General features: G+C 33.7%; 2 protein-coding genes across 3 annotated transcripts in view; both read right to left on the bottom strand.

Moving 5' to 3' along the window:
* Positions 1-1,257: 1,257 nt before the first annotated feature.
* Positions 1,258-6,358, bottom strand: LOC110995947 (trypsin-like). Its single transcript, XM_022263395.2, has 7 exons — positions 6,209-6,358; positions 5,162-5,420; positions 4,725-4,906; positions 3,502-3,599; positions 2,684-2,851; positions 2,003-2,121; positions 1,258-1,466 (listed from the first exon to the last, which is right to left on the bottom strand). The coding sequence occupies exons 1-7, from the start codon at positions 6,285-6,287 to the stop codon at positions 1,301-1,303; spliced, it is 1,071 nt and encodes a 356-aa protein (XP_022119087.2). The 5' UTR covers positions 6,288-6,358; the 3' UTR covers positions 1,258-1,300.
* Positions 6,359-10,435: 4,077 nt separating this feature from the next.
* Positions 10,436-27,843, bottom strand: part of LOC110995978 (solute carrier family 2, facilitated glucose transporter member 8) — a 30,342-nt gene continuing 12,934 nt past the window's right edge. For both annotated transcript variants that reach the window (XM_045632710.1, XM_045632711.1), the window contains 7 exons: positions 20,817-21,046; positions 17,620-17,736; positions 16,742-16,948; positions 12,790-12,922; positions 12,120-12,349; positions 11,142-11,336; positions 10,436-11,021 (listed from right to left, as the gene is read on the bottom strand). In XM_045632710.1, coding sequence (XP_045488666.1) covers positions 10,734-11,021; positions 11,142-11,336; positions 12,120-12,349; positions 12,790-12,922; positions 16,742-16,948; positions 17,620-17,736; positions 20,817-21,046 — 1,400 coding nt within the window. In that variant the 3' untranslated portion in view covers positions 10,436-10,733. The remainder of the gene's footprint in view (positions 11,022-11,141; positions 11,337-12,119; positions 12,350-12,789; positions 12,923-16,741; positions 16,949-17,619; positions 17,737-20,816; positions 21,047-27,843) is intronic.

The raw sequence follows: 27,843 nt of genomic DNA, 5'->3' as shown, positions 1-27,843 counted from the left end.
TAACGTGCAAACACATTTTTAACTGTATAAGTTGTAATTAGGTTTATTTTGGGCTGTCATAATTAAACCAGTTTGCTAGTTACACTGGGTTGGCTATCATTGTTAGGTTACATTTTTCTCATCTGTGACATCTTTTAGAATGTTTGGAGAATAAGTAAAAATCTATAAATTTATAAATTTTAATTAAAATCTAAAGGCTTTTTTTACCTGAAATTATAATCAATTTAATATTGTCGATTTAAAGGAAAAAATTATGAATAAATCTTTTGTAGATTTGTCACAGATAATATAATGATGGTGTTGCCACGTTAAAATTATTTCCACATTTGAAAAAATTGTTTGTTTTTTTGAATAATGTTTGACAGTGATAGCCTTTTGTATATTGACAGCGTCTGTCATTTGGTATTTAGGATCTTTCCAATATTTTATGGAACTGTCATTTTAAAAGCATTTTTAGTTTATTTATGGTTTCCTATGTACATGATGTAGAGATAATCATTTAGATATAGTGTTACAGAATATTTTGTGTGACTAATTTTGTTACGCGTCGATGTCCATCTTTTTTTTATTTGTATCGTTTAAGTGTACCAAATATCTGAGAGGCGATAGCTCGCTCGATGTCGCAATGATTCTCTGTAGTTATGTATTAAATAATTAAATAAATAACGAGACTTTTATTTCTAATACCTACTGGAAAATATAAAAAAATTGAGCATTGAAATATAATTAGTGATAATGAACACGTCATTCTAAACAAAAGAAGCAAAAAAACTGATCTATAAAAACTGCGCTCAATACACAATATCCAGTTACTTAGGGTCCTTCAAGAAAAGAGCGTACCAATTCTTAAAAGGCCGGCAACGCACTCGTATGCCCTCTGACATTGAGAGTAGTATATAGGCGGCGGTATCACTTAACATCAGGTGAGCCTCCTGCCCGTTTGCCCCTGTTCTAAAAAAAAAAACTAACGACCGAAGGAGGTTCTTATTATATATGTGTAATTATTATTATTAGTTTCGATATCCTTGAACTTTAACTAGACAAAGATAATTTTACTTTGCCCAATTTTTTTGGTATTTTTCTCAATACGTGATATCGCTTTGTATTTATGGTTACATATATCATATATAATCCATGGGTTTCATTCTCAACTCTACTACGCAATTTTGGGTCAGATCACCATACGGAAAGATTTATATAGAAACTGCAAATGATTGCTACTTATAACAGAGAGGACAAAATTACTATTAATTTTAATAATAAAATATTTATTGTACAATAATCAAATATTTTACATCAATTAATCGTGTCTGTCATCTGGTTTAGTGACTTCATCCATTTGTCCTGGGGCTATCTCGTCACTTTTAACATGAACTGGTGGTATTATTGACGGATCTATATCCCGTATAGCCTCTATTAGGTCAGCTGTTGACTTGTATGACGATATTGTATGTTTTACGAAGTCCCTGAAAACAAATTATCTTTCAATTGGATAAAACTGTTTAAAATATTTTTAAGAAAGATCTGGGTGAGAACTTGAGTTATTTGTAAAGTGAAACTTTTTTATTTCCCATTATCATTCAAATTTTCCAAGTATAAAATTAGAATTGGTAAAGCGATTTTTATACCCGTAATGGAATATTATTCCAAATATTTTTAGTTAAATGTGTGTAATGTGAAAAAGAGTTTCACTTTTACCATGGTATCATATATACTTATACTACTTCATCTATACTTTTACAGTGGTCATTAATTAACATACAGAAACTTTAAATCATATAAAAACTTAAAAATATTGCCATTGAAAAAGGTATTATTAGAAAAATTACTCATTAAAAATAACAAGATTTATATTTTGACTAGCTTATCCCTTTGCTTTTTGAATTGTTTCTAGCTTTTACTTGAAACTGGCATAAAGTTATAACTATTGCCATATTAATAAAAAAAAAACAATATTTATAACTTCCGTGCAAGTTTATCCACTTTGGACATTATTTTTTACCTGAAATAAAATGCTTTGACAAATACAGCTGGCTGATACTCATGTCCGCATCGCTCTGGTCCAAAACTCATCACTCCCATCAGCTTATTGTGTTGCACTGCTGGGGCACCAGCGTCGAACTAAATATAGGAATACATTTGATAATCATATAATTAACCTAAGAACAAATCGAAACGTTAAATTATAAAACAGACTTATATTGTTCTAATGACTTTATTAAAAAAATATAAGGACATACAAAGTAAATTAGTAAAATTAAATTGCTTTTTGTGACGGCTAAAACATGTTTTTATTATACTTTAATATACTTATGTAATTATTAAAAAAAGGTTTTACGATTCTTTAGATTGGGATGTTATACTATCTCGGTACAAATACCTACGGTCGATTTCAATTAGTATGAATCGGGTTTAATCGTGGCATAAGTATTTTTTTTTGGTGTATGCCAATTTAATCATTTCGTATAAATTAGAAAAGACCAATTAACAATGATATTTTATTTTTGTATACGTTTTTTGTTGAGAACCCAAAAAAGATGATACGCTAATTTCGCTAAAAACGCCTCTAGGTGGCGGTTTGTGCAAGCGAAAAAGGCCCCGCGCAAAGGTTTAACGTGCATATAATTTGAAAATACCTAAATTCATTATTATTATTTATTTTGAAGGACGAATACGTTTTTACCAAGCAAGCATCTCTAGTTCCATTCCTTAAAGAAGCGCAAAAGAAGTCCGGTGTGAATTGGAAGCCATTAACTAGCTGATATGCGTCTCTGCAATAGCTGCGCGTACGCACTTTAAGTCGTGCTGTTAGGAGATCTGGCGTGTGATCACGGAATGCTGTATCTCCTCCCTGTAATGATAGGTGGCAGTGAATTAGAACTTTTTGCTTTTGATGTGAAACATCTATTAGCCGCACGTAAAACCGATTTCTGGCGTGGCGACGCATGCCGTGGCGACGCGTCGCCACACTATATGATATACAGTCTAAATGCAGTAGTAAATTACACATTAAAAATATTTAATGAATATAATGTTTATTCAACAAATAGTCATCGTTATCTGGAAAAAAATCGTAATATTTTATTTTATCATTATAACATATTTAGTTCCTATCACAGTCTGTTCTTTTCTGCATATTACTTTTACAAAATAATGTCGATGTTTCACATCTGCCAGGCGTCCCGTGACGGCTCACATTTTTTTTTAAATTTTAATGAAATTATCAAACAAATACAAGAAGCCAGCAGTATTGGCTTAGTGGCTTTAACGTGCTTCTCATCCCTGAAGTCGTAGGGTCGTTCCCGGCTGTAGAACAATGGACTTTCTTTCTATGTGCGCATTTAACATTCGCTCGAACGGTGAAGGAAAATATCGTGACGAAACTCACACGCCTTAGACATAAACAGACGGCGTGTCCGATCACCTACTTGCTTATTAGATTGATTCTCAGACCTAAAAAGAAAGCGCCACTGATTTATGAGATTAATAAAAATTACTCACTCTAACGGCTCCCCAGCCGGTGACGACGACAAAACTTTGTGAATACGGCTCTTTCATACCTTCATATATCTTGATTAGATTTATATCGGAGCCAAACACTGTATTTGAAAGTACAATATAATATTTGGTTAAAATTCTCCTTTATTCTTATAATTTATGATAAAACGCTAAATTATTTGTTTGAAATGTTTCTTTCTATTATAATAAAGAATATTTATAGGAAACATCCTTAAATCACGTGGATTCTAATTTTTATATTCACTCGCGGATAAGGAAGATGCTACAGGGATGTACCTAAAGTAGGTACATCCCTGTAGAATCAAGCAATGAACAAAAATATATGCGTAAAATATACAATACAATGTTTAGTACTGCGTTTTTTGTATTGCGCAGCCATTATGGGGATTTTCGTCGATTGCAAGGCATTTGTATGAAGGAATTTTGGGTGCTTATCCAACTATTAATCTATTTGAAAGAATTAAGTGTAGTGTACCATTACCAGATTAGTACCTAATAGTGCAGTGCGTTAAAAGAAAACGTAATGACAAGGATTCGACTATGTATTTGCGAGTTGTTCCCACGAGAATGAAAGTGCGAGCTCCTATTTCACCATGCCTCCTGCTGATAGAGGACAAATCTTTGTTTTTCATTTATTTTATAATTATTATTACTTAAGATGTCACGTGGAACATGGTGTAATAGTTGCTTCTCCTTACAAACGTTGTGTTAAACAAAGAACTTGGCGATTAAAAAGAGTGGCAGAGAGTTTATTGCCAGTTCCTCTCTTTCGTTTTACGCTCTTGATTTGATGGCAGATAATGTAAAATAAGAATCATTTAATGTATATTTCTTTTTTGACGTTCACAAGTGTACATTGTGTTGGCTATATGAATAAATTATTTTTGACTTTGACGAAGAGGAATGCTTAGGTGGTTTAGCCTTGTAGAACGAACGAATGAGAAGCGGTTTACAAGTAGGATGTACAAGGCAACGGTGCAAGGTGAGATCAGGTTGGGTAAGCCTTGTGGTACATACGTGGACCAAATCCAGGAGGTACAAGAGAAGAGACAAGTGAGTCAGTAGTAAGCACCCATAACCGACGTGCATGTATGATGAATGCCATCAATGTGGTTGAAGAGAAGAGAGAGTGGTATGTCAACCGTAGCAAGTGGAGATCCGTGGTATAGAGAGCACAGAGTACACAAGTAGATTGAACACTATACCTAGATTTTCAGAGAGTTTAAGCAGTGCTATATCCGCGTGGGGAACTGGTTCTTCCTCAAACTTTGGATGCCTGACAGCTCCAGCCACGTCCATTAATACACCGCCTTCATGAGGATGAACACTTCCCACCCGGACTTTTACGTATTTGCCAAGAGTCTTCATCGGAGAAACGTGAAGGACACTACATAAAAACAATATTACTTTATATACTCATATTTATTTAGTAAAACTAAGACAGAGTAAGTTTTCGGAATATTTATTTCTATATGTATATTACGTATGTAATACTTTATATACATAATAAATATAAATTACCTCACATCGCGGTGACCCAAGCTGCGGTTCTAGTCTCGCAGGAGACGCCCTTGTGCTAGTCGCGAGAATAGCCCATTCAAGCCGAGCTACCATTTCCAATAGAAAAGAGATGAATACTTACTAATTCAAACAATGTGCTGCCGTCAACACCCAATTCTCATCAACAATGACACCAGCGCACCACAGTCTTCCATTAATTATAATAGCAGCCATAAACGGATAATTTTTTGTGTCCGACACATTCCCCCCTCGTATTCGGAGACCGTCGGGTTTCTGTATATTCACTGAATAATCGTTGCGTATACGTAACGGGTCTTTTGGATACATTCGCCGGCGGCCATCTTGGTTTGGTTCATTATAAAATTTCATTCTGAAATTAACTAGAAAAGAAACAAATCTGGTGAAGTGCTTTTATTTCTTAAAGTTATAGATTGCAGTGGCAATGGGCGGGGTATTAGATGCATAGACAAACATGGACTTTAAAGACAACTTTATTGAAAATACCTAGGAGAAGAAGAGGGCGCCCTTTACTTTAGCTCAGGATGTACTCATTATCCTGGTACACTGTTGCACACAAGTCTAACCAAGTGAACAGAGCTTTTGGTTAAATCTTTTATGGTTGAATCTTATAGAAATTTGCGAGTTGCTCTTGCTGTATGCATTGTAACTGCTTATTGAAGAATGATAAAAATGGATATCGGGAGGTCATTTTGATAGACGTGTCAGTGTTTTGGGATTATTTCAGTAGAGCACAAAATTATAGTTTATTAAGGGATGACATGCTGTTGATATCATCAGTATTTTTCGTGATTTTATAAGCTGTTTTATGTAAATTGTGTTTGTAGGGAATGGCGACATCTATTAGCCTTTTGAATGTTAGCCCTTAGAATTGCCAGTTCTTCTCTTCCGTTCCACGCCCTTGATTTGAGAACTGGCAGTAAATGTAAAATTAGAAGCATTTAATTTCTTTTTTTGATTTTCATAAGTGTATATGTACTTGTGTAATTTTATGTAAATTATGTTATCTATATGAATAAATGATTTTTGACTTTGAATAAATGTGCTATTTTTGAAAATAGCTTTACTAGTACTAGTACAACTTAATTGTATGACTAAAATAGTTTCTGGAACATTATTATTTCGTGACGTCATACGTAAAAATACTTACATGTGGTGACATCGTTGGGCTCGTTGTGAGCATACGTCGAAGTGAAAAATAAAATTAAAATATGATTTAAAACAAACATTTCAATACACTTACAAGTAAATCTTATCGCACGATATTTATTACGAAATCAAATATTCTAAATCGTTTTGTGAAATCGGATTATAGGATATTGCAGCGTTTCTTTCGCGAAATTGTTTTAAGAATTACGATTTTCATACAAACGTTCTTTATCAAATTACAAAAATAGTGATAAGTATACTAGAATAGAACATACGCATAATGTCAATACTCGGAACAAACGCGGGCTGCAATTTCCCCGAACTAGACTGTCTAAAGTTAGTAATTATTTTTTGGGAAAAGGGATACTCTTCTTTAATAAAATCCCAGAGGCTCTTTTATCTCTGCCTTTTATTAAATTCAAGAAATGTATTTAAAAAAAGCTGTGTAAAAAGGCTTACTATAAAGTTAGTGATTATCTAGTTGATAAAAGGGCCTGGGACTAGTGCTGAGCAGGCTACTTCTAATTAATTAGCTATATTTGTTTTAAATATTGTAGAATTGTTTGATGATTTACTTTTTTAAAAAAGAGTACTGAGGGTTTTTTACGCCGGCTTTTTCTCTCGGCCCTATGTCTTATTTGCCGATGAGTAGGGACGCCAACAGGCTCGAATTTAATGACGTGGAATAAGTGATACCATGATGATCTTATGTTCCAAAATAAACGTAATTTTTTTTAAATCAGTGTTTAGTTGGAGACACGGGGTATAGCTCAGTGGTTGGCAAAAAAGCCTGGCATATATTTAGCTAGTCCAGTTTTAGTTAATAACAATTCAGTTAATAAATAAATAAATCAGTGGGGCTACAACCTCTTCAGGTCCTGGCCTTAGATTTCTGAATCTGTTTCATGATCATTTTTAAACCTAATAGGCAAGTAGGTGATCAGCCTCCAGTGCCAGACACACGTCGTCGACTTTTTGGGTCTAAGACATCGAACAAGTGTTAAATGCGCACATACAAAGAAAGTACATTGGTGCATAGCCCGGGATTGAACCTACGACCTCAGGTATGAGAGTCGCACGCTGAAGCCACTAGGCCAACACTGCTCTTTAAAAACAATTCAGTTAGTGAGTTCAATAGTCTTCAAATGTTAATATTATCATATACACGTCTGGAAATATAAAAATGAAATCGACGATTAAAAGGCTGCTAGATCGATATAAAACGTTGACATGGGATGCTGCTGGCATTTATAGGTAAATAAAATCACAAAATATTTCAAATAATTTTATTGTCCATCAGACAACATAATACTATTAAATAAAATTCGCAATATCACATTCGTTTGTGGCACATAATATCTATCACAGTTGAAAATACCGTATTAGGTAATAGAAGTGCTAACTATGGTGACTACTAACGCCTAAACCCAATAACCTATCTCAATCCATTTTTGACCATCTGAGATAGACAAAAAAAATCCAATATTGTTCAAAGTGCGTCTTAAACCCATCGACGAATTGTAATAGCCTTCTGTCGATAGAATGGTAGGTAGGATTGGTGTATGTGGATAGACCATTGTATGAAAATGATGAAGTTTAACTGTGCCAATATCATATTATTTTAAGATTTTAACTTACACCAGTTTTTAAAATAATTAACAGCTATATGATATTATGCTTTGAACATAAACATGTATATTTAATTATTATTTGCACGGTTTTATTTACTTTATTTGGTTTATAATAATAATAATAATAATAATAATAATAGCCTTTATTCAGATACTTACATATTTTATATACATTTAAACAAATTTTCATATTAATCTAAATCTGGTGCATCTGTGTGCCCTTTTTTGGCAAAGGCCTCCTCCAAATCCCGCCATTCCTCTCTACACTGTGCCACTCTCTGCCATGTACCACCTGCCGTTTCTTTAATGTGGTCAATCCACCTTCTCAGTTGTCTCCCTCTTTTGCGCTTGCTGTACCTTGGGCACCAGTTAAGCAGTTTTTTGCTCCACTTTTCTGTACCTCTTGCGATGTGTCCCACCCATTTCCACAACAATGAGATTTTTATGTGTATAATTTAATATAGCTCTTCTAAGATCTGCGTAGAAGGAATCCACATCGGCGTTACTGGCTTGTTCCGTAGGGCAGTAAATCTGTACTATAGACCATTTTGCGTTCGATTGTGGCATTGTAATGTTCAGAATAGCAATTCGTTCAGATATTCCCAAGAACTCCTCGATATTCTTTCGAAGTTCTTTTTTTATAAGAAATCCGACTCCATATTTGCCTGATGTTTCGCCTTTAAAATAAAATACAAAATTACCATGGTCTTCTATTTCTTCTCCTAGCCTCCGAACTTCGCTAAGGCCTATAATGGACCAGTGAATTTTTTCAATTGCTAATATTAGCTCAGTAAGGCTTTCTTCCTTTCTTAGAGTGAGAGTATTAATTGTTGCAATATACAGGTGCTGATTGTCTTTTTGGCGATTGACTATTTTGAGAGAATTATTTTTTATTTTGGGATTTGAAGGGTAATAGTCTTTTTCCCCCACGGTGACCAGCCGGCTTGGGAGAGGTGGAGGGGGCGCTTGTAATTGTTATTGACATGCTGTATATTCTTCTAGAGCGGGACGTTTTGAGTTTGTTTTTTTTGTCAAGTAGTTGTCTATGTGTTTGTTTTTATATAATTTTTTCGCTGCTTTTCTTGTTGTATCGGCTTCGCAGTTGTCTTCTTTGGACTCTGGTGACGTTGACTGGTTTCCCTTCTTTTTTCCTGGTCTTGACCTTTCAGAGACAGTGTTTGGATTTTTTAATTGTTTATTTATTATATATTTAAATAATTTGTTATTTGGTTTATATTGACTATCAAATATATGAGTGTAAAGAGCGAAGAGACTGCATTCTATCAGTCGCCAAAAATGGATTGTCTTCGTAGGGTTTAGTAATTGGAATGCAGATAGGAGATCGATCGAGTATCACGGTCTGACTTCAGATTGTTTTCAATCTGAGAATCTGTGGATAAATTATTGGGTTCGGGCGTATAGGCAGCGGCACGTAAGTCTAGCGCTGGCCGATACGTGGAGGGGATTGCTGCGTATGTGTACTGTGGTGCGGGGGGCGGAATGCGACTGCAGAGCCAATCGACGCGCTTCATTCCGCTAGCCCCCCTCAGGTACCTTATTTTTTACTTCTGCGCAATAACGGTCAGCGCTAGACTTTCGTGCCGCTACTTGTAAATGTAGCACGAGTTTGATATATAAGATATAGTAAGAAGATATAGTAATGAAACCTATATCTTCTTACTACACTAATTTAAAGTTTATACACTGTATAAGGCTTCCTATATTATTTTCTCCCACGGGAAATCTTATGTATTTATGTGTCGGTCTCTTTTTATTATCGCTTTTTCAAAATTAAAGATTGATATTAAACGTCTAATACTACATTTAAATATAAAAACTTTTTTTAATGATTGTTGTTTTTATCAAAATTATTGATATGATACTTATAAATATATTTTTTTTAATGATTGAAATACGTTTAACACTTTGTCAAACTAGTATAGAACTTCCAAGAGAATTTCGATACTATAGTAGATTTATGATATCTTTGTCAAGTTGTCAAATACAATACTATAATGTTTTTGACATATATATATATAAACAAGTTATTTTGGATGGTAGTTTGCTAAATTCTAAATGCAATTCCCGATCGTTGCTCAAGTTCTCTATACATATGAATATATAGTACAAATATGCGTCTTTTAAAGTTGGTTTTACTAAACATAAGCCCACTTATTTATCAAAACTAAATCTGTGTAATATCACTCTTTTAACATATGTATAATAACCTCCTGACAAATTGTGATGAAAGAGATATATTAGTTTTATTTCAAAAAAAAAATAGTTTATGCTATCGTGCGTGACATTATCGTTTCGTGTTTTGTATCGTATTGACCCATACTAGACAAAACAATAGTCTCATATATAATAATTTGCGTATGAATAAAGCTCACTATTATTTTTGTAAGCAGCAAATACAAAAATTTTACGACTTAATAACTAAACATGTGTATGGAATACAATATCCAAAAAAATATAATCGAATCTGGAGATATTGATTTTTTATAATAGCAAGTCGTGTTTGAAATAATTTGTCTACCCACATTTGTAAAAAAATTTAAGTTAAAAGTTTAAAGATTTATATCAGAAATATTAATTTATAAAAGATTTGAATGGAAAAATACAATTTCATTTGCCTTATGATACTAACCTTACAAAGGCTAAAAACATAAATATATATTTTAATAACACCTAGTTTTTATAGCTTATCAGTAAACAGTAGTTTTAATAAGTATTTTTTTATATCAGTTTTCAACTATTTTGCTTTGATATTTTCGTGACCTTGTACTTCGCAATACAATAAATATGTCGGTAGTTTGCTTGTATTTAAAGAAATACGTGTCAATACAAATTATTTCTAGACCGCAACAAAATAATTATATTTCAACAAAAATCCTAAAGGCGACTCACTTCATTGTCTTTGTCTATACCATTCTCTACATCTTTCCTTTTCTCCTTCTGTCTCCCATCTTCTAATAAAGCATAGATCTCTTCTACACTTCGGTCTTTAGTCTCTGGTACGTATAGAACAGTGTAAAATGTCCCTAAGAAGCATACGAGAGAGAAAAATATGAAAACCCAGTGTATGCCGAAATATTTCAGCATTGGGTCGTAGGCTTTTGTTTGTAGGAAGTCGCTGAGTGCGTCAACACTACTGATAAAGGACGTCACCATTCCTCGATGCTGGAATAAAAAACGTTTTAAAATTTATAAAAATGTAAGTTAAACCGAGTTCAAATATCTTTTATTGAGCTATATGAATATATGAACCTAGATAAACAATCATACAAAAAGAGAACTTACTTGGAATGAAAATAGTTCTGACATAATAACATATGGGACGGGTTGATAGCCAGCGGCGTTTGAAAATATACACAAACACATAGCCAATACTGGCAACCATCCCGGCAGCCATATTGATAGTGATGTGACATAGAACCATGCTCCTAATGACAGCATAGACAATCCCGTCGCTAGTGATGTACCAGCGAGGAGCCACTGCAAATTAAATTTTTCTTTACTAAATATTTAAGTGTGATGATGTCCATATTATTATTAAGTATTTCTAACTACATCAGTCACTTGCACTGTTCTGACTAAAATAATCTTCCGTCTCTTTCTGTCAAATTGAGTGTAGGCCTTGATGAAAAGAGACTGATGGGTACTTAAAAACTTGAGTAATTTCGTTCTGTAATTTATTTCTCTATTAATTTCTGACAGAACGTATAATAACTGCATAGATTAAGCAATCCATGAAAAGTTTCGATTGACACACAACGTCGCTCAAATTAGGTATTAGTTATTCAAATATACTTCACAATTTTATTGATCCCTTTCGTAAATGTTTGAACTTTAATTGGAATAATAATTTATTTGCAGGAATATGGCACAAAAATGCTATGGTGACACAATCGAAAGTTCGCATATAACACACATAATGGCGTGCAAATTCGTCTTAAAAGGAAATTTACATACAATTAGTCATTTCTTATATTATTTATAGTGATAAACTATCTCATAAAAATATATTATTATATCATCAATTAATATTATAATTTTCATCCAAATACTATTTAATATAATAATACATTTTTTTCCAAAGTAGTAAATTAAATCGATTTTTAAAAACTCTAGTAGATCTTTTAATGTTTTTGGTAATTTTTTATAAATCTTGATTTTTATCCAAAAAATTTTTCCTATACAATTTTTGTCATAGACAATTTTTCCCATGACTTCGAAAGAGGTCTATTTCCATTGACTTAAAAATATTTTATATATTACCTTTCGTCCTGTCTGCTCCACGATGCAACTAGCGACTATAGATCCAATGAGCTGTATGACCCCCACTACTATAGTCTGTTTGTTGGGACTGAGCTTCAAGCTGATAGACTGCGAAGCCTGGTCAAATATGGAACCGGCGTACATCAATACAACCAAATAGCCACAGGTCTCTTGAGACAGCATCACGCTTAGCGCTATACGGAACGCTTGGAATGTTGTCTTGTCTTGGACTGGAAATTAATTTAATTTTGTCAAATACTGGCTAGTGGCTGCAGCGTCCGACTCTCATCTTTGAGGGTCCATGGTTCGTTCTGGGCACCACGCTCGAATGGTGAAGGAAAACATCGTAATGAAATTCGGAATGCAAAAAAAGGAAAGAAATTCTGTGTGAAAAAGGGTTTTAACGCCCCTGGATTATTATTATTATAAAGAAATAATTCACCAAAATGTTCTATATACACTCTATTGTTCTAATTTAAATGAAATTAATAAATGATTTATTTAAAAACAATTTATTTTTTAACAATTAAACTTATGCATTTTGTATAATATATGTGATGCAATGATTTTAAAGCAACAAATGTTCAAGAAAAGAGCACACTAATTCTAAAAAGGTCGGCAACGCACTTGTGATCGGCAATATAATGTCAAGTATATGTATAATACTTACATAAACTTTTCCAAGAACCCTTTTTCATAGAGCGTGCGTATTCCTCCTCTCTTTCCATCTGTTGGACTTCTTCTTCAAGATTCTTGTCATCCGGTGATGTGTGGCGTAGCCATGCTAATGCCACACGGGCTTCCTAAAATAAAATTGTATAACATTTAGTTTAAATAAGCTGACACCTTTATCTACTCGTAACTAGATAACTGTTGTGCACAGATTTTTTTTGTAGCATAGGGCGAGCGAGGCTACGAGATGCCGATTAGCTGATGAACGCCCATTTTAGTGGGTGCCTTGCCGGCCAATGATGGAGGAGCTCTATTTTAAACAGTTGGAGTTCGTATCTCCTAGGGAAGTCCCCAACGAGAGTCGATTCCACGGTTAGCTAGTTCGCAAAAGATGTCTTGTTAAGCGGACTGTGGAAGTCTTCACTTCCACAGTCCGCTAGACTAGAAGTAGTTTCAAGGTGATGATTTGAGTATAGAGAATACACAAATAATAGGACTGTGCAGCTGAGGTGGTTAATTGTTTAAAATAGTCAAAATCCACACAAAATATAATTATAATTAATCCTTATTTGATAAGTTCAATCGGCTTATAATATGTACAGTCCGAGTCACTTGAATAGCCTCACCCCTAAATTTTGGAATTTCTGTATAAATATGAACGAATATTATTTTCATACTAGTATTAATTAGACTTCATGCGCAGTGCATTACGATACAAAACAAAACACGTACGAACCCCCACTGGAATACCGCGCCCCGCGTCGGTGCGACATTTCGTCCGCGTCACATGATTAGCCTCAGTGCTATTCGAACATTACTCGCGTGCGTTTGTTTTGATTTTTTGGTAGCAATTCTTTATTTAAGCGTCGAATATTACGTATATATTTTTTTCGAAGTCTTATTCAAATGTTTAGCTATCATGGGTCGTGGTCGAAAAATAAAAAAAAACCGAAAGAGAAAAAGAGAATTTTATTTGGATCAAAAACTATCTCACCGTGAAATTGCAATAAAAATTGGTCGCAGTCCTAAGGTAGTTAATAATTATGTGAAAAATAAAGAAAACTATGGGAAAAACTATAAAGGTCGTACAAAATTGGCTACTTCGTCAAGTGAACGTCGGCTTATTTTACGTGCAGCATCTAATTCTTCCAAGACAGCGCGACAAATTGCGAATGAAGTTAACACCAGCGCATCACTGTCTACCGTGCGATGCATTATAAAGTCATCACCAAACCTTAAACGGCAGAAAATCAAGAGGAAACCTCATTTGCGCGATCAATATCAAAAAGCCCGTTGTTATTTGCTAAAATACATATGTCTTGGAAAAATCAAAGGCATAATGTTATTTTTAGTGATGAAAAAATATTCAATTTAGATGGTCCAGATGGTTATTCATGTTATTTTCACGATCTAAGAAAAGAAGAGCGGGAGGTCGCTCAGTAATGGTATGGGGGGCGGTTTCTTATAAGGGGCCTATTCCAATTTCAATTTTCCGAGGCAAACAAATTCAGCATTGTATACTAATCTATTAGAAGAAAAGAAAAAAAATATTTTTAAAATTTTAAAACACCGGAACTGGATTTTCCAACACGATAATGCCTCTATACATGCGTCACAGGAAACAAAAGCTTGGTTTCAAAAAAGTAAAATTGAAGTTTTAGATTGGCCATTGAACTCTCCGGACTTGAATATTATGGAAAATATTTAGGGCTATCTATCTCGCCAGATATTTGCCGGTGGACGCCAGTTTAATAGCAGCGCAGATCTTGAACAAGAAATTCATAAAATTTAAATAATTTGGATCAAAATTACATTCATTCATTATATAGGTCTATTCCCGAACGTATTTTTGAAGTTATTAAAAGCAATGGAAAGTATACAAAGTATTAAAAACAAATTATAGCCTTATTTATTTGTGTTTTATTTCACTGATGCTATTCAAGTGACGCACCATTTTCACTACTTTAGTGTGCAGTTAGTACTATTTATTTATCTTATTTTTACTTTTTATGATTAAGCTATAGTACAACGCTAATTAAGTTTACTTATGAAGTAAAACAGGCAACATTGAATATACAACAGAATTCATATTAATTTTGGGGGTGAGGCTATTCAAGTGACTCGGACTGTATATATGTAGTATATACATTTATTATTAGTTTGAAAGCTTCTTAATACATATATGTATAATTATAATTTTGACACACAGGTTCTAGTTATAGTTTCGTATGGTATTTCCAACAGACGAATGGCGACAGTTAAAACAGATATTTTCCCTGAGATTCAGTCAAAAATATTAAATAGAATTAAAAACTTTAATCTTGGTACGAGCCAAATTTTCTACTTGTAAAAACCAGGTAATGATATTATATTCATATACGCATAGTCTTTTTAAGATAAAAAGTAAATAAACTTGTTTTAATAATATACAGAATGAAGATTAGTTTTGTTTGTATGGCATAGTTATATTCGTGCTTTGTATCATAAATATGTATACATCAATACATTTTTTATTTATCAAATGCAAAAACGAATACTTGTTTATGATCTTGAATTTTGCACATTCATGGTTCGGAGAATACATTCCAATAAACAGGAAATAAATCCTTTTTTTGCTTTAAAAAAAATAAAATGTATGCGTATTTTGTTGAATTTTAATCATTTCCTATGTGGAACTAATCTTATGCAGTTATACGAACTTGAACTCGTCATTTATGTTTCTGTTTTCGATATGACATTAAAAGCTCATTCGGTTCGTACAAAGTCTATGGTGGGGCTGTAATCCGTCAAACGGATTTGCTATCGCGGCTAATAATTGGACTAAGGGTCTGTTTCACAATGTCCGGATAAGTTCCAAATAAGCCATTTATTACTTATTGGTAGCTAGTGTTTGTTGCGTTTCACGACTGTCAGATAGCGCTATTCGTCATGAAACGCGAAGTATCTTATTTGTAACTTTTATCTTTGGAATAATTTATGTGTTGCATAGCTATTTGGTACTTTATTCATACATAGTGAAACAGGCTCTTAGTCAGTTAGTTACTAGATAGCTTAACATGAACAAGTTGAAGAATTATTTTTATATGCATTTGTCGCGCTCCTGACAAGTCTATTTATACATTAATAGACACCACAAAATATATAAAAATATCTTAATTCATGTTTATGATTTTCTATGCATTAAGCATCATGATGAAGTTTTGTGTGACATAACACAAAAGTAGGTATCGATGTTCAATGATCATCGTTGAGAGCAAAAACATTGATGTTTTGACATCGATGTTGCTAAACGTATAATATCGTTACATCGATGTTAAAGCACGCAAACCCAATACAACTTACAAAACAAATCTACAAATCAGGTTTATTAAAATTTTGAACTCGAGTTCATTATTTGCGCCCAGCTCGTTCACTTCGTTCGTTCTTCGTTGTCTCGCTCGCTCTTTCTCTCTCACACTTACTCACTACTCTTTATCAACAAAGAAATATATTTAAAGGTTCTTTATCAAAATTACTTTACATTCAGCCAGTTGATAAAAATTTCGGAATATTTAATAATTTGTTCTGTTTCTTAATAATGTTTCAACCATTAATTACACTGTATTTTATTTTGTCAATTATTAATGCAAAAATCGAACGTCGATGTTCGGTTTTCGATAAATATAGGACATCGATGTCAATATCGATGTTTTCCTAATCATCAGCTATGGCACTGCGCTTTTCGTATGTTTGTATGTTTTATTTTTTTCTTTTGTGCAATTATTCTATTTTGAAACAAATTATACATTCTAATTTATATGTGTAAGTAATATGCTAATTATTTTTTTAGAAAAAATATTTTTTTTAAATAATAAGCATAACAGACGCATATGTATTGACTACATAACTTAAACGGTCACAGATTATGCATGTTAATTAAGAGGGATGCAGATCAACAAAAAATACGTTACCTTATATTTTCCTTGTTTTACTAAAAACACTGGTGTTTCCGGCATAGTCAAGAAGACCAGTAGATGCAGCACAGGTATTGCCGTGCACAGCCACATTACAGTCACAAAGGAGAGTAGGTCTCCGGCCACGTAGACCAACAGGTATCCAAGGTTTTGTACCAGGATGAAGAGGGAACCCAGAGCGCCTCTTATGCGGTCTGACGCTATCTGTAGAAAGGTGTCAAGTTAGCGACATGATTATTTTGGACTAGTGCAATGGCAAAATCATATCAGATAAATGTGAATTTTGTAACATGATATACCATACGTTTTTTATGAAAAGTACCAAGTAGATTTTTGTATAAAAATAGGTCTACCTTCAATGTTAATGATATCAAGAGAACTAGTTTTATATTGCAAACAAAAACTTTGTGATTGGTATCGCTGTTGGTACTCTCCCGGCGCAGTTCTGTACATTAAAAACTAGTGCCACAACCCCGTCAACTTTCTTGGTATCAGATTTTTGTATATACTTATCAGGATTCTATGTCTGACACATGCCGTCGACTTTTTGGGGTCAAGATGTTTTTCTTTAATGTAACATCGCGTCAAATACGCGCATATAGTTCATTGGTGCACAGCCGGAATTCGAACCTACGACCTGTGATAGGTGCCCAACTCTCAAGCCTTTAGGCTACTGCTCAATAAATCTTAACGTTGCCATATATACATTACATTACAGAATGGTATCTAATAATTTGCTAACTTTTTATGTAGGATAATTAGGATAAGGTGTGGGAATTATTTTGGAATTCTATCGTACTAGTAGTAACTGTTAAGATAGAAAAATGTAGTGGAATAAATAAATAAACTTTTCTAACATTTAATTTTAACAATACCTCTTTTAAATATAATGGTGTGACTACATAGCAGCCAGCACAGGCCAACCCAGCAACTGCCCGGGACGTGATCAGCGCCCATGGACGAAGTGAGAAAAGGGTTATGCTCCAACTTATCTGTAACAATATGAAATCCCTTTGTTAAATGTCAAGTTTTCCTAACATCGGAATGATATTGTAACATATTCTATTTCGTTGTCACAATTTCATATTGAGGGCTGTCAAATACAGAAATTTGTGTGACAGTTGACAAAACTAGATTTAAGTTTGATTGCGACGCCCTAGTGTTCACAGGTATTAACTTCTTACGCGTCAACTTAACTTAGTGCTAAGTCTGACTCCCGTACGTCATGTAATAGATTTTTGTCATACGGGATAGTTAGATGCGCACATGGTAGGACCATTATTGCAAAGTAATTTTAATTCCTACTTTATTTCCTAGGATATTAAAAAAGGACCAAGGGAAGAGACGGGTGCGCCCAAAAAAAGGTGGCGAATTGAGAAAGAAAGCCATGGACAGATACATATAGAAAAAGCTGCAGATGGCGTTTATTTTATTTATTAACACTTCGTTACATTACAATATAAATATTGAACAAAATTAAATGAAAAGGAAGGCAACTGGCGGCCTCATCGCTTTCAAGCGATTTCTTCTAGGCAACCACTGTGAGTAAAAAAAATATTAAATTACATAAGGTAGAAAAACAGGAATAAAAAAAGAACTATACTGATACAAGATACATAAAAAACAAAAAGTGCACATGAATCATGATAATTTAATTCAAGATCAGTCTCACGTCAGTTAGTAGTTAATACGCAAGTTAGTGATATGACGTGGACAGGTAATGTTTATACAGCAGAAATTTAAAGGTAGATAGAGAAGGAGCTAAGCGAATAGTGACGGGAAGTTAATTCCATAGCCTAACTGCAGAAACCTTAAAGGAAGTTTACCTAAGAAAGGGGTCCGATCGATGGTACAGGAGAAAGCTAGGATATTAGGATAACAAGAATAAAATGTACATAACATTTCTACGCTGTATGTTTTTGTAATGATTGAAAATTTTAATTTTTTTTTAATTAAAATATCATATTAATTTTGTTCCAAATTATTTATCTTACCAATGATATGTGCGACGATGAAAACCAAGATTGGTTTAAAGAATATTCATAACAGACAATACTCACATACATACAAAACTTATATACTAAAGATACAATATTTTATCTCATTGCTTCTGGGATGAATAAGCGAAGTAGAACTTCCAGTTACGTAGAGAACCGGGATTATGAAACATGGTCAGTTAGATTTAGGCGGCCCATACATATGTACAATAATATTGCACAATATAGTTGATTGTACAACATTGCAGGGATAATATTGAAAAAATGCGCAATGGTTGAATAGAAGTTTAAGCTAGCTTAAAATTATTGCGCAATATGTATTTCTTGAACTGTGTAGGGTTAGTATTGCGCAATATCTTTTCAGTGCACTGTTTCTCAACATAATCACTAGAATGGCTGCAGCCATAACTTCGTCGTCAGACATGTTCTCTCATAAAAATATTGACGTGAATGGTTTGTCAATCTCATTATTAAATATTATTAAACGGTTGGATTCAAAGAGGGTATTCAATATTATTGCACAATAAAAGTATTGTAGTGTAGATATATGTGCCGCCTTAATTTAATGCCAAAATATTGTTTGCGATACCAACGGCCAGAATAAAGACGTTGCACCTACTGAATTTTGTCTCTGACATCACATCTTCATGTTGTCACTTGTCACACATCATTTCACTCGACAACATTCGTACGACACAGACACACGTATCGGAATGGTTTTTTCCTTTGAGAAATGATTCCGTTTAAACTGAATAACGTTATAATGATTAATAGGAATATAAAACATAACACATAAAATAATTAAAGCTAGGAATTTAATATATTGTAGATAAATGTGTTAGCAATTGTTGTTTATTCATGTTTATTTCACGATAAACGAGATAATTCAGATTTAATTGAGCGTAGAGTGGTTTAAACCGCTTTCAGGTTTGGTGCAAGTTATAAGCGGTTTCGATTATTTTTTGTTTGCAAGAGAAAAAACACGTACGAATATTACACGACCAAATATTTGAAGAGATACTAATAAATATTTAAACTTCCTTACTTGAAGTGAAAAAATCCTAAAAAGTTTATATTAAATACGTAGGAAAAAAAATTAAAACGAAATTGTTTGGTTTTTGAAAACTCGCCAATTTACGACATAATTACACGGTTGTATAATTTCTCGTCTTATTATCGAGGGCCTCATTTGTATAATTTTCGTCTAGTATGTTTACAAATACCATAGTCTCTGACTGGGACAAATTATAATATGTCCCACGAGTGTCTTGCTAAACAGAAAGATGGTGATCTAATGTACAAAGAAAAGGCGCCAAAACCCAGCATACCACAGAGTGAATACGTCACAGATTAGGTAGACTTTAACTACGCTAAACGATATGCCACATACATAATTGCTGGCAAACCAAAGAAACCATCTTGGACTTCAAGTTTCATGTCAAAAATATAACGTTTTTATCTCTTTTTTTAAGTTTGGTATGTATGCTAATAGGGAATACATTTAACATATTGTGACATATCGAGATTGTAAGTTATTTATTATATTTAAATAATTATGAATAACTTAATAATTAATATAAATAACAAATCAACCTATATAAATAACAAACAAATTGATTAGTCATTCTTAATAAACTCCTAGCACAAATACGGTTCACGGTTCGTCATAAGGGTTTTTAGTATAAAATACGTTATATCTTACAACTTAAAACATGCTTTTGTGTCAATATAATCAAGTAAATAATATATTATTATTTGTTCCCATGGCCCTAGGTGTCAAAGACATTTGCACTTTTTATGTCACTTAAAAAGCGCGGCATAAATCTGACATTCTATGTGTTTGTCATTTTACACATTTGGTATATAATGTCCGAAAGACAAAATTATTATTTGTTAGGCGTTTTAACATTTTTATGATGGTCTGTGGTATTTACGCATTAAATCGTCCGTATCTGACGTACCTAAGGGTCCTAGTTTCGATTCATGTTGTTTTTATAAGTAGCTATTTACATGAAAATCTGCAGTGGCGAACACTAAAAGATTATTGAAATACTAGACTGTATGTTGAAACTTACCACCAGCATAAGTGATGTCAACATTGTAGTGGTTTTCCTGCCCCATCTATCAGCCAGATCTCCAACCAGAACACCACAGAAGATGGAAGGAAAGAATGTGATCGATGCCATCCAGGATATGGTGTTATCTGTGATGGGTTCTGGGGCTGGTCCATCGGAGGACTGCAATATTGGCGTCATAGGTGACTGCCATCCCATCAGCATACCGAAATTTAATACAGGAATTGTCACTGTAAAGAAACCAGATTTACAAATTAACGACCGTATTCTAGAAGTCAATTAAACTTAAATATAGCTTGAACTTAAATGTTAGCATTATTCATTCCTATATTTCTTAGTAAAACTGTTTATTGTAATTATGTGTTCTGTTTATTGTATATGTATATGTAATTAAATGTTCCGTAAATTCGTTTAATTTATATAATTAGTGGCATATTATGATAGAAAGTAACACGTATTGTTTATATTATAACTGCAATAATAGTTAATATGTATCAGCATATGGCCATAATAGTAGGGGAGCCCAAGAGGGGATTTCGGGATTTACTCAAGCGCGGCAGATTAATATACAGGGGGATACCTTGTACCCGGTTAAGTACCTCCACCAAATATGAGGCCCATATATAAGGCCGCCCGTGAAGGATACAGGATCAGATTAGTAAAAAAAAATTGATCATCAGACATTCTCGAGCGCGTCAGATTAAGGTAGTGTGAGTTAATCACATCCTAAAAAGTGTATATTCCACTAATCTGACAATTTGAGAGTGACGTAAAGAGAGGGGAGGGCAGCAAAGTTGTAAAAAAAAAACGTCATCTTGACATTCTCGAGCGTAGCTAATTTTTTTTTATTTTGATTGAAATAATTCAAGAATATTGAAAAATATATAATCTGACGATTTCCGCAAGCCGAAATAACAAAATTTCGTCGATAAAGTTCGTGCGATAAACGCGTGCAGCTGCGTGATGCCTACATTTCCTTCTCCGCGTTTCCCTTAAAATTAGATTTCATGTGAATTTGAACCGATTCGGACCGATAGATTTTGAGAAATTTTGAAAAATCTAAAAAAATAACAATTTGTTTTTTTGAAAGTGGTTTTTTGCAATAACTTTTAAACGGCTTTATCCATCAACTTCAAAAAACTAATCCATCTTTAAGCTTGAAAAACGACGTCGATCACCACCAAACTGGTCAAAATCGGTTGATTCGTTCGAGAGATATCGTGAACGAAAAAAACCGAAAAAAGTGTTTCTATCACATAACTTCGACATTTCATATCGGATTATCGTTTTTGATGAAATTAAATAATTAGAGCTTAAAAAATGCGTCGATCGCCGTCAACCGCGGGAAAATTGCTTGATCCATTCAAAAGTTATTGGGGTTTGAAAATTTCAAAAATAGTGTTCTATGAAACTTCTATCAGACTTTCGAGCTGGGAGAACTCAAACGCATAGAAATATTATTTCTTTGAACTCAGCGAGCTCATAAGTACAATTTTAAGCGCCCAGGAATGGAATTGCAGGGATGGCCTTTAGGGTGAACCGTTTTTCTAATATTTTTTTTGTCAGATCAGGCAAATCCCTCTAGATAATCGTCAGATTATGAGACAGTACGTTTAGAATATAAATCTGAACCATATATATCTTAATCTGACGCGCTCGAGTATTTCAAAATGGCGAATTTTTTTTGCACATTATAATAATGGCTGCGAGTTTGCGTCAGATCGAAATCGTCAGATTATTGAATGAGAGCTTTTTTTTTGGTGCACTTAACACCCCCTTAGAAAACCTGACGCGCTCGATTAAATTTTTTTTTTCATTTTTAACCCTTACGTACAACCACCCCCATCATGCAAATGATCAGATTAACATACGTACATTATTAAAAATACGTAGGACATTGATGCTATCAATATCTGATGCGCTCGAGTATGTCCATGTAACAGTTTTTTTTTACATATTTAAACATCTATAGCCGCTTTCCCCACCGATGAAAAGGTATATATCATGTAACATTTTTTTCTTCTTATCATCTAAGCTTTGCAACCCAATAGGTCTCCACGACGCTCGAGTAAATCCCCATTTAGCATCGTGGGCTCCCCTACCATAAAGTCATCACGTGTGGCAGAGATAACCAACCCGTCCTTGATCTAAGCTTATAATAGACCATACAGATCCGATAATGCTGTCAAATGTCACTCGTCAATAATCCCGCCAAAATTTTTCCTGGTATAAAGATTTTAAAACAAATACCAAGAAATAATTTTTTTTTTTCCCTTTCTTGGCCTGCACGGTTTGTGCGTCAGCCATGTACAAAAGTTAGGAAGTGCATTATTAGGTTTATTGGATAGGAAATTAGTACGGAATTTGGAAAAGGATCAGATAAATTTTATTATAAGTACGTATATACATAAAACATAGGTTATAATTTTATATTGTTATGAAAAATGAAACTAGCTAAAATTTTATATACATCAATATTTATATTAGATAAAAGGACAGAAATAGAAGTAGGAAAAGGAATATTTATGGATAAAAGCGAGGATATAAAAGCGGAACGGTCATGTCTATTACAAGCAAAAAATATATGGTTAAAATCCCCAACGTCATTGCCACACTCACATGTGTCGTCAGGCAAAAGGTTAAGCCTTGCCAAATGCAAGGGTATGCATGCATGGCCCAGCCTCATACGTATAAGGGTCGAAGTAATATCTTTACCAAGCGTCAAAGTAGAAAACCATGGTTTAGGAGGTATATCCCCCTGAATCATGTTGTAATACCGTCCTTTCGTCTGACTTGAAGAACGCCAAATGTTTATCCAAGAATTTATTAACTGGGATTTAGGAAGGAGAGTTAAATCACAAGAAAATTTTTTGTATGGAACCAGGTCTCCGTCATTGACCGCAGCTTTGGCAAGCCTATCAGCCTTGGTATTGCCAAAGATACCTGAGTGACCCGGAATCCAAGCAAAAGATACAGTGTACTTTTTGATGAAGCATTGATATAATAAATCGCGACATGCAATAATTACTGGGTGATTATTTATATTACGGCTAAAAGGAAATCTTTTCAACGCTTGGAGGACACTTTTAGCGTCAGTTAAAATTATTGACTTTTTAAGCTTCATTATTAAAATGTACTCCAGAGACCTCAGCAGACCAAAGCAAAGAAATAAATTGCGAGTGTCATAAGATGCGCAGAGATGATTGTTCCTACTAAACACTACTCTGAATCCGGCCATTTTACATCGCCAGTGTTATCACCTATTATTTTAACAATGTAAAAGATATTATAACTGGTAATAAATTGTTTTTGGAATTGTTTTATCGTTATATGTCGAACCAAATGCAGACTAAGAGATGTACCAATTTGGATATAGCCTTGTGCAGTGATTTTATCGGCAAAGCAAGAACTTTACAGTTATTAACTTTACGGCAACGCACTCGCGAGCCCTCTGGCATTGAGAGTGTCGATGGGCGGCGGTATCACTTAACATCAGGTGAGCCTCCTGCTCGTTTGCCCCCTGTTCTACAAAAAAAAAGTTATTTTGTTTTAACTATTTACTATCTGATCGCGAACTTCGTTTCGCTAAAATATTTTTAGGCAGTTAGCCTATTTTTTAAGTAGCTACATGCCGACACTACATTGACATGCTATTCTATATTGACTGTTTTCTTTTTCGGAATAAAAACTAAATGCTAAAGAAACTAAATTTTTCTTTTTTTTTAATTATTAAATAAGGAAAAATGCTTGAATCGCTCCTGCCGTCTATTAATTTTGCGCGTAGCTAAAGATTTTGCGATTCAATTTTATTTATTTTTTATCTGTTATAAATAATGCTGGTTATAAAGGAAGCATAACAACATTCAATTCACTTTTTAGATAAATATAATCAAGTTTTATAATTAAGATAAGTTTCCGTCACCTGTCTCGAGAATGTGAACTCAAATGACCTCAGGTTACCCGCTACATTGGATAATAAATGTAAGATAATAATTATGTAGTAAAAGAGTAACAATAATTTTCGTTTAACGGGAAAAAATTGAGATAAACACAGACCCGGAGTCCGATGTTTCTGTTGGAGTTTCTATGTTTTGTTGTGTAATGTTTTTTTTTGTAGTGAAACTTCTTTAGGCGCATGAGTGTAATTTTTTACGGATGAAACGTCACGAAGATGTGCAGCGTTTTGGTGGAAGAAACGGGAGAGAGCGATTGAGAACGATTGAGAGAGAGTGAGAAAGGGAAATCGAGAAAAAATATAGGCTATTGGTTGATGTATTCGTTAGTTACATATTAGAACTTTAGATGGTAATTCTGTCGCTTGTGCGATAAACGCAGATTTTTTATTTATTTATATTATCATTAGCACGTACACAGTGTGAATATAGATATACTAATACATCTAGTGATCATGTACCAACTTGATTAATGGGGCTTTTACTTTAATAATAATTAATTTAAGAAGTTTCACTTTTGACATTATGTACTTTGTATGCACGATTATTTTTATGATCGGGGCAAACGAGCTTACGGGTCACCCGAAAAAGGCAATCATCGCAGCCCATGGACACCCATTTCAAGAGGTACACGACTATGTGGAACCAGCTGCTCCCTGAAGAATTCCCGAACCAATTCGAGCTTACCAATTCCTAAAAGGCCGGCAACGCACTTGCGAGCCTTCTGGTATTGAGTGTCCATGGGTGGTGGATCACTCAACATCTGATGAGCCTCCTATTACATAATAAAACTAATAAGCTATATAAATGAGCCTATGTCTATCATATATTACATTCAGTACGTCTAAAGAATTCACACATATGTTTTTATTTTTTATACTCTGTCTTATCGTCCCTGTTTTATGCTCACGTATGTAGTACATGAAATGAATCATAAAATTCTTTCTGTTCATTTTCAATATGTATTTGGGAAGTTCAGGTTTATCAGTTAACAGTGTAAACGTATCTCAAAAGGGAAACCCGTTTTCGAGACGGTTGCTTCGCTGAGTCACCGTTTCGCATACCTTCAGGTCATTTGCGGAGCGGTACCTTGACTCAACCTCAATCAGTGTTAGATAGTTTCTGAACAAAACGCTAATTAACTACCAAAAAGACAAAATACATAATGTTGCTATCGGATTTGTCCAATGATTAGATGAGCCTGTATTTACCCTTAGATTCGGAGTACCTACATGAGTACGACTTGCGTATGTCAAATCGTTTTTAAAGGGAAATCGTTTATTACGACCTAAACATAATCATTTTTTTTTACAGAACAGGGGGCAGACGGGCGGGCTCACCTGACGTTAAGTAATACCGCCGCCCATGGACACTCTCAATACCAGAAGGCTCGCGAGTGCGTTGCCGGCCTTTTAAGATTAAAGTATTTATATTTTACATATACAGTATTTATTTATTTATTTATCCTTTATCGCCTTATACAAAAACACACATAACAAAAATAAAAAAAAACATTTACAATTTTCTTTCAAAATAATTTAAATAAAATTAAGACCAATTTAAATAGTTTGACCCCTTGTGCCTTTTACACTATTTCCTCGCTGATACTTATTCGTGGGGCGAAGAAAGAATCACCAGATCCAGATAGAACTGGTATCTTCCAGGCGCTAAAATCGTTTTTTTATATACGGGAATTAATCTCTCACTCGGAGTCAACAAATAGAGAGTACAATCTATTGCGTAATTATTTCTAACTGTTAATCATACATAGTTTTCCCTTATTGACAACACAATTATAAATTAAGGATAGATAAGAATATTGACGATAAGGAATTAAAAAAAACTTTGTAGAGACTTTAGGCACCAAGGTTAAGTCACTGTTTTTTTTACACTTAGTTTTTTTATATAATGTTTAGTTGTAATGTTCGTGTGTTTTCAACAGATTAAATTTTTATAATGTTTTAAGCAATACTATATAAATTGAATATCTACGTGCCGATATGAATAACACAAGAGTTGGTTAAATGGAGTAACTAACTAACTAAGCTAACTAAGTAGCCCAGAAACAAAGTATATTAAATATTTAGAACATTAACAAAACAAACAAATCGTCAACGAGGAATGTACCGTTGTGTAATATAAAATTATGGGCCAAGATATAAAGTACAGACTCAAAATAATATGGATGTATATACTATCCTATTCCAAACTTAAGTGGAACGCGGCTACAACGCTGGCATGAACAATGGCTGGGTAACAAGATGGAAAGAGCCACCCGGTAAAAGAAAGAGAAGAAAATGTTCAAAATAGAGAGAGATGGAGTCAGTTCGAAGGGGCCTATACTCCTAAAAATATTATGTTTGTATAAAATTTTAAGTGTGTATCCTATCTAAATATCAATGAAAGTTTCAATGAATAAATCTTAATTATTACTTATTATTAAAATATTATAACTATTATAAACCAGTGTTTATACCATAGTTATAGTTGCGTGACAAAGTTGTTCTATATCGACATAAGTAGGGTAACTGGAGTAATATTTCAGGCTGTCACGTTTCTGTCACCCTTATATCGGCTTTAAATTCCTCTTGATGCAATATTTTTTTGTCGTTCGGAATAGAATCATTTTTTTTATTAAATTTTATAAAAAAAAAATATTCTATTCCGAACAGTGAGTTATGTAACCTAACATTAGTTAAGTTACATATATTTTAGCAATTAAAAAATGTAAACCAAATGTTAGCAAGCGTGCGTGCAAGTGTGCGCACTTGAAGCCAAAATGAGGCCTTTTTTTTATTTTTTAGTTTTTACACTTTCATAAATTCTTGTTTCCGATTATGTCCTAAAAGGTCTACTGCACGTGTATTGAACTGTCACAAGTGTCAGATTATCACAACATGTGTCAGATTTATGAACCCTTAGATAAGATAAGTTTTTGTTAGCGTCGCAATCCCACTATCCCTAATTTTAGGTTAGTTATAAGCTCATATTTTAAATGATTAAAGTCAGTTGTAAGCCAGCTTCAAACATATAGTATATATATAATTTGAATACAGTCATACAAGACTTAAGTT

The sequence above is a fragment of the Pieris rapae genome, chromosome 20 (assembly GCF_905147795.1).
Source record: "Pieris rapae chromosome 20, ilPieRapa1.1, whole genome shotgun sequence".
NCBI classification, from domain to species: domain Eukaryota; kingdom Metazoa; phylum Arthropoda; class Insecta; order Lepidoptera; family Pieridae; genus Pieris; species Pieris rapae.
Note: the sequence above shows the minus strand (reverse complement) of the source record. Positions and strands in the feature narration are given on the sequence as shown.

Coding starts and splice junctions, on each gene's coding strand:
- LOC110995947 (XM_022263395.2), bottom strand. CDS start 6,287: ATGTTTGTTTTAAATCATATTTTAATTTTATTTTTCACTTCGACGTAT. Junction 5,421..6,208: donor GCCCAACGATGTCACCACAT/GTAAGTATTTTT, acceptor TTTCTTTTCTAG/TTAATTTCAGAATGAAATTT. Junction 2,852..3,501: donor CCGGCTGGGGAGCCGTTAGA/GTGAGTAATTTT, acceptor CTATCATTACAG/GGAGGAGATACAGCATTCCG.